The 7,884-nt window shown below is 36.0% G+C and overlaps 1 protein-coding gene across 1 annotated transcript; it reads left to right on the top strand.

The window, feature by feature from the left end:
• The first annotated feature begins 601 nt into the window (after positions 1–601).
• RECA3 (RECA homolog 3) lies at positions 602–6,910 on the top strand. Its single transcript, XM_021964500.2, has 8 exons — positions 602–946; positions 1,061–1,091; positions 1,166–1,383; positions 1,652–1,739; positions 3,549–3,721; positions 4,338–4,484; positions 4,604–4,738; positions 6,243–6,910. Exons 1-8 carry the CDS (start codon positions 851–853, stop codon positions 6,522–6,524), a joined length of 1,170 nt encoding a protein of 389 aa, XP_021820192.1. The 5' UTR covers positions 602–850; the 3' UTR covers positions 6,525–6,910.
• Positions 6,911–7,884: the final 974 nt, after the last annotated feature.

Below are 7,884 nucleotides of genomic sequence, written 5' to 3'. Positions count from 1 at the left end.
ATTCAACTTAATATTTAACCCTAGTATATCTATCTATACACACACACCCCCACCACTCTTCATATTAAGTTTTAGAAAAATACAAACTCCTCTACATTCTATTGCTAATGGAGTCTAGTCCTGTATAAAAGGGTCTTAACTTGCATGTCAGTGGTCTGAGGTTTTGAACCCTACCACACACATCTTTGTTTGATTAGTTAACCTTTTTATCACATGATAAAAACAACCTTGTGAAAACAACAAAATCTCATGTATACTACAAATATTGTTTAATGATTTAAGTATTGGGGTGAACAAAGAGAAGTGTGGGGTTTAAATAAAAAAAACTCTTGTATTTCTTATTTTTTTCAGCTTGGGGTGTATTTCAAGGTAGTTTGTGAAGATAGTGGAGTTTTCTTAGAAATTATGAAAATTTAAATTAAAAGTTGGGGGGAACTTAGGGTGAACAAAGAGAAGTGTGGGGTTTAAATTGAAAATCTCTTAAATCTACCCACCGTTTGAAATCAACCACCTTCGAGTTTACCTATAAATATTCACCTCCAAACCGTAATCAAACTTACATCCAAACCCTAACAAAGAAATACACAATGACTTAATCTTTCAATGACAATATGGGCTAAGGTGAGAAAACCGGGTGCAACGGCGAAGGCCCAAAACCACAAGAAGCAACTGTAGAGAGTTAGAGGCCATAGACACACAATATGTGTAGAGCGGGGAAAGTTCGGACTTGAGAGCGGAGAGCCGAAATGGCGCCACACTTTCAGAACTTAAAAACCCTAAAACCCTCAAAAGGTTCTCTTCCTTCTTAAACCCTCAGACCACATTTATTCACGAAATTACTCATCAGGAAATGGGGTTGCTCTTCCGTCCTCTACTTGCACAACGTCTTGGTCTGGCTTTCTTCAAGCAACCTCATCTCTCTTCTCTACTCTGCTCCGTCCACCAGGTTGGTTGGTCTCTCTCTCTGATTGTTTTCTTCAAGAAACCTACAGTAGAATAAATTCTTTTTAATTTAAAATAATTAACATTTATTTTCATTGTTTTGGTGTTTTTGCTCCAGAGAGGAAGAAGATATTCGACAACTTGTGTTGGTAATTTTCACATTGCTTCAGTTGGAATTTAGAGTTTGTTATGTGCAGAAATTTTGATGCTTTATTTTTCACAGCTGAATGTGATGGTCTGCTGGATGGTGATGATAATGATGATGCCAAAGCAAGAGAAAAAGATGATGCACTGCGTTTGGCTCTCTCACGGCTTTCTGGCGATTTCGGTAGAGAGTCTATGTTGTCTTTGCAGCGGTTTTTTTGCTCAAGACGTCCACCGGTCATCTCCACTGGCTCCTTGAAGCTTGATTTAGCTCTTGGGATTGGAGGATTACCAAAGGTAGTTAATTGTGTACCTATTACTTCTTCATTAAAACTCATTTTAGCCACCTCTTTACCCCAATCTAACCCGGAAATTCCGAAATTCCGCATATGGCTTGATGATGGTAGGATTTGATACAGGCCTCTTGTAGGATGAAAACAGACAGGTTAATAAGAATTTCAAATATAGGTGCATTGAATTCATGTGATTTTCTTTTTTAGCTGCAAATGGATGAAATAGTGTCAATTTTAGAACTCTAGTCTGAGATGTACATTGCCCTCTGCAGGGAAGAATCGTTGAAATTTATGGGCAAGAAGCATCTGGGAAGACCACACTTGCACTTCACATCATCAAGGAAGCTCAAAAGCTTGGAGGTGTGTATTTAATTTGTGGTCTCATTCTTTGTATAGGAAGTTGAGACAATAATATATTCACTGACTTAGTTTGATAAGGAACACGGAAGATGCCATTTTGCTCATCTTTGTAAAACTGTGATCATCCACTGTACATAAACTAAATATTTTATGCTTTAATTTTGTTCTGTGTGTGTATAATATTGCGTAAGTAAATGAAGTTTTATAGAAGAGAAGGGAATTGCCACCAGTACATGAAGGTACACACAGTTGGAGCATATATCTATAGAAAACCGAAATTTCTGAATGGTAGAACATGAGACGAAATACAAAACTGATATCCATTGATTTAGGGATGAGAGGGTAATATAGTTTTATTTGGTGGACTCTCTAGGACCACACTATTTTCCCTCCATATATGCAACATAATACAGTGAGTGATAGCCTTCCAAATAGAGCTACTGTGATGCTTATTGAGTAACCGCAACAACATAGAGTACGGGTCTTCCACCCACTACTAACCTCAACCTATTTGCCAATATCTTAACTATCCCTTCACACACACTGCGAGTGTAACTTATTGGTATGAAATCTTTAATGAGAAGCTCTAGGTTTCTTCGGGGTTAGAGCAGTGGAGGCACTGAAACTTTTTGTAAAGGAATCAAGATCCTAAAAAATTCCTAGCAAACTGTTACAACGTCTCTCTCAAGGGCAGGCCTACGGACCTGGAAATTTCCATATTAACAACATTAGGGTCCCAAGTCTTATGACCATTCAAATCATGGAAAAACCTCAAAGATTCCTGTATCTGCAAATGGATGTTCCAACCAGCATGTTCCTCTGTATTACTAGATTGAAAATTTGAACCATCCCTACATGAAAACTTATTTCGTTCTAGCACCTGGTAAGAAATATTGAATGACTTCATGGTATCTGTTTTTTGTTCATTTCTTTCTATTTGTCTTCGTAGGAGCAAATCCCTATATGTGACTCATAGGGGTACTTGTTCCATATAACAGAGCTTGGTATTTTTTTTTATAGAAAAAAGTTACAATGAATGCAACTTACCTATAAGGCCTGCCATCTTCTTGACTCCTTCCTCGACAGAGACCATTTGCTCTTAATGAAATTGACTATTTAACCCAAAATTGCTTCAAAGCAAAGCACGTACAGAGAGTTATAATGTGATCTGGTATAGACCCTCATACTTGAACTTTTAGAACTTACTAACTACTCAGTGGAACAATGTAGTTGGTAATATCTATATCTTACTAAGAAGAGATGTTACTCTAACCATGCAATGTTAAGTTCTCTTTCTCCATTTGCCTCTGTCTCCTCTGTGTGTGTATCGTTTTGTATATTTTTTTATTATATAATTTATATATTTTGAGTATGAAATATGTGCAATTTTCTTGCATCTCCTTCACTCATGTGAAATTAAATTATTTAGTAAAATGTTATGTTAAGTGAACTGGGCTTTCGTATTTTCTAATCTTCCTTCCTATCATGAGAAGTCTCATACAAGTAAGATAGAAAATGTTTCTTTTAGTTTTCTCATAGGGGGAAAGCACATATATATATTAAGGGCAGTTAAAATCTTAGTGGTTCATCTCTTTTAGAAACTAGAAATGAAACCAATAGAAGGCATAATCACTTTCACCTAATCATTATGTTTTGATCTATTTCTCATTTATTTGGTTGTGATGTATGGGGCTGGTATATCATATGCCCCTGCTAGCCATTTGTTTAATTCTGATAATTATATTGTTCTTTATCGTCTCTTTTCAGTTCATTATTATAATTGCTTAACCAGACTGTCCTTTTGGCCAGGATATTGTGCGTATCTTGATATAGAGAATGCAATGGATCCTTCACTTGCAGAATCTATGGGTGTAAACACAGAAAACCTTCTTTTTTCACATCCCAATTCAGCTGAGAATGTGCTAAATGTGGTTGACACTCTGACTAAAAGTGGTTCTTTGGATGTAATTGTGGTTGATAGTGTAAGTGATTAAAACTAAATATGCTTGTGGTGTTATTCATTGGAGAATTTGCTTCTTTTGATGTTACTCTTTGTTGAGATTGGATATTTTGGATGTCTCTTACCAACATAGCTGCCCAGCTTTTGCTTTACTTTTTGTCCATGAAGAAAAGACACATCTGCCTGTTTTTAAACACCAGTAACTGCACCAAAAATGCTGATATATAGACAAACATATTATACATACATGGTAGTGGTGCTCAGCCCTCTGTTTGAGGGAGCCTTTGTCATTTGGCAAAGATATGCTATCATCAAGTTATGAACAGGAAAGGTGACATTGTCAAATTGTTGTATTTTAAATACCAATCAAAGAAGGTATATCCGTGGTGTGATTAGACAAACTAGGAACTGAAATGCTCTTTGACTTGTAACTAATGAGATATATAAAGATAAGTTAATTGAGTTGACTGTTGGATGTAAATTAGAGAGTTCATTATTGGACTTGCCCCTTCCTTTTCTTTAATGGGATGAATTTATGCTGCTGTGTTGTCATGGATGTAGATGATACTATTAATCATTTTAGAGTATTTCACGGATAAAGAAACTAACAATTATTGTTTGGGACTTTGATATTTCAGGTAGCTGCCCTGGTCCCCCAGTGTGAACTAGATGTTGTAATTGATGGTGCATACCGAGATGCACAGTCAAGAATTATAACCCAAGCACTACGAAAAATACATTCTTCATTATCCCGTTCTCGAACTCTTATCGTTTTTGTTAATCAGGTTATAGCCACCCTACTTGAACATTTTTACCTATTTATTGTCTATTATAAATTCTTTCTTTTAAGCTGCAGAAGGAGAAATGATGTTTACTATCTAATATTTTATTTTTGGGTATCCAGGTTAGATCAAGTCCAAGCGCAGGGCAAGATTTTGGACCTATGGATGAGGTTACTTGTGGTGGAAATGCCTTGAGATTCTATGCGGCAGTACGATTGAGAATAAAAAGGACACGGTTGCTTAAGACTGAGGATAAGGTAAATCTTTTATTAGTTTAGTAATGACAAGAATACATACAAGCTATCAAAGGTTATTTTGAGATATGCTCATTTTGTGAACAAATTTATTGATGTTATGCTGCGTTTAATGCTACTTGATGCTTCATGCTGTTGTGCTGTTGGTCTCTTTCGATCAGTCGAATCGCTGTTGGGCAAATATATTGGCATATCTGTTAAGACTATCTAATAGTCTGCAAAATGCCAGTTTCTTTGATGTTCTGAGCACTGTTTTAAAAAGCGTTGCCTAGGTGCGCCTTGAGGCGAGCATTTTGTTTAGCTAACTTACCATTTAACTTATGTGAAACCGCTGACGCTGTCAGATGCATTGCAAATCACAGCTGAGGTGCTGCAAATTGCAGCTGATGCGTAAGTGAGGCAAGGAAGAAGAGTGTTTGTGCCCTATTTCTTTTATTCAAAGCGCCGTTGTAGTGCCTTAGCTCAGGCTGGTTCAAAGTGAAACTTTAAAGGCTTAAAAAACAGCCTTTCATTATTCGAATTTTTGAAATGCTAAAGTTTCTTTTGCCACAACCTCTTCTTTCATCTCAAGTCCCACCTACTCAATACTAACAGCCTAAATATCCGTGTCAATCCCCAAGGTTTCAACTGCACAACCCCCTCTTCCCCTCCCAAGTTCCACTCAATTAATAAAGTGAGATGAATAAGTGCATTGTTTGTTTTTGTAACGAATATCATTTGACTGAATGAATATCTTGTGTGTTGGGATTGATTTTTATGCTTAATAACAATTAGTACTTATATTGAACTATTTTATATTATTTATGTATGTTTTTAATTAAAATAATACATGTTCGAAAAGGCAGATGCATTGCCTTACGGGGTTAAAAACGTCTTGCCCTTTAAAACATTGGTTTTGAGCAGTTGGAGTAGTAAAGAAGAGTACCACAATGCTGCTCTTTTTCATAATGCAAAACAATAAACTAATTTTTTAAGAAAACTGATAGGACAAAGAATGCCCGTCCTTAAAGGAGCAATCCTGAAACCAAAGAACAATAAATGGAATGCAATAGGGCTGCAAAGAGAAAGCAGTCAAATAAAAAGTTCGCTTCTGCAATTGAAGAATACTTTTGTCCGTGAATTTCAGCGTGTGCAATCTTGTGTCCTTCCCTGAAAGTTGAGTACCAAGAGAGCATGGTGTTGTCATTCCTCCACAGGTTAATGCGGATTAGGGCCACTTTTCGAGCATTTCGCTTGACAATTATGTAGATGTATGAAAAATTCTATTGCTTAGTATTAGGTTGAGCTACTTAGACTGGTGGTAAAAGCTCCTTAATGCATTGTGTGTGGCGCATTTACATTTCCATAAACAGATGCAGAACACTACGGATATTCAATTTATATGGTTACTGAAGTTTCCATCTTTCAGTTTACTCTTTACTTAAAAATTTTGCTTACCAGATTTTTTACTGTTTCCTTCTGAGGAATTCTGTTCTTTCATTTGATCATAAATTCCATCTTGTTATAGGTTACAGGTCTTGGGATTTCTGTGCAAGTGGTGAAAAATAAATTAGCACCTGCGATGAAGAAGGCTGATCTGGGGATACAGTTTGGGAGAGGCTTATGCCGTGAATCTGAGGTATTTCAGTTGGCTTGTGAGCATGGTCTCATTGCCAAAGAAGGAAGCAGTTACCTCATAGGACGAAAGGTGTTTAGTACTGAACATGCAGCTGAACAGTATCTGGCCAAAAATGATGCGCTTTTTGACAAAGCAGTTATGATCTTAAGGAAAATGATGTTCGAAAGATAGTCGTGTTATGGAGATCCCGAGTGAAGAGCATTATTCAAATGTGAAATTGAAATTGGAGGGCCCTAGCTACATCCGATGGCACAATGCTGCTTGAAGGATCTTTGTGATGACATTTGCAATGGAGTCCCTTCCTGTTTAGGAGGTAACATTTCTATTAAAGATTTGGAGGCTAAATGTGGCCCAATCCATTGACTTTGGAAGTTCCTTCCATCATCCATCACCTTGCAGTGATCATGATTCATATGCAAGTATGATCGAGCCGCTCTCTGGTGTGTCGGACAACTAAATTGCAGCAGTCCATTTGTACGTGTATATAGAAACTTGATTATATATGAGTTGGACTTTATTTTCTACATTGTTTATGAGAAGCATACATCTCGATGAAACTTTGCAGGTATCTCTGATTTTGAATACAAATCATCAGTTGCTAATTGCTATACAAGCTGACAGAAGGCATTGCGCATGCCCACACCCATTTTCTGATATAAAATCAAAGTGAATTCTAGCATCAGATGTCCATCTTTAATGCCTTCTCTGGTGTATTATCTTTTAGTTTTTTTTTTTTTTGGTTTTGAAAACAAAAGTTAATTACAAGGAGGATCCTCTCAGGATCTATAGTGCCTTCTATCATACAACTTTTTAGTAGAAACACTAAAAAGAGGCTTAGGGCCGTTTGGCATTGATTACTTAAAGAATAATAAGTGATTTTTTTAAAATTTTGAGAAGGCCAAATTGTTTGGTAAGATATAAGAAAAGAAAAGAAAGTAATAGTATTAATGATTTGATAATTTATCAATTGTATTGTCAATAATTTATCGAAATTTAATGATTTGATTTTTTTTTATAAAAAAATTAAGGATTTAATGAAATACTCCATTACTAAAGTACCTATTTGATGCCTTTTTAAAGTCTTTTTAACTACCATTGAACCCTCTAATGGTGTGTTTACTAATTAAGAATTGAAATTCTCATCAGGAATTGAATTGCACTTATGGAGAATTCCTGTGTTTACTTCACATTAAGGAATTGAAAAGTAAGTGAGGCCCACACAAAATTAGGAATTGAATTCCTGATTTTGGAGGAATTCAATTCTTGGGTGGAATGTGGTATTCTAATTCCCGGAGAACTAACCCATTAGGAATTCATCTTTTTTACCCATTACATCCTCACACAATTTTCAAAATTCCAAATTTATCATCTACTTTAATCCAACAACGAGGACATTTTAGTAATTAGTACAACTCCTACTCCAATTCCATATGGTTTAGTAAACAACTTCAATAGGAATCCGGAATCTAATTCTCCTCGATCCATATGGTTTAGACATCTTCAATAGGAATCCGGAATCTAATTCTCCTCA

The sequence above is a fragment of the Prunus avium genome, chromosome 7 (genome assembly GCF_965620075.1).
Source record: "Prunus avium chromosome 7, drPruAviu1.hap1.1, whole genome shotgun sequence".
In the NCBI taxonomy this organism is placed as follows: domain Eukaryota; kingdom Viridiplantae; phylum Streptophyta; class Magnoliopsida; order Rosales; family Rosaceae; genus Prunus; species Prunus avium.
This window is presented reverse-complemented; position numbering and strand designations above follow the sequence as displayed.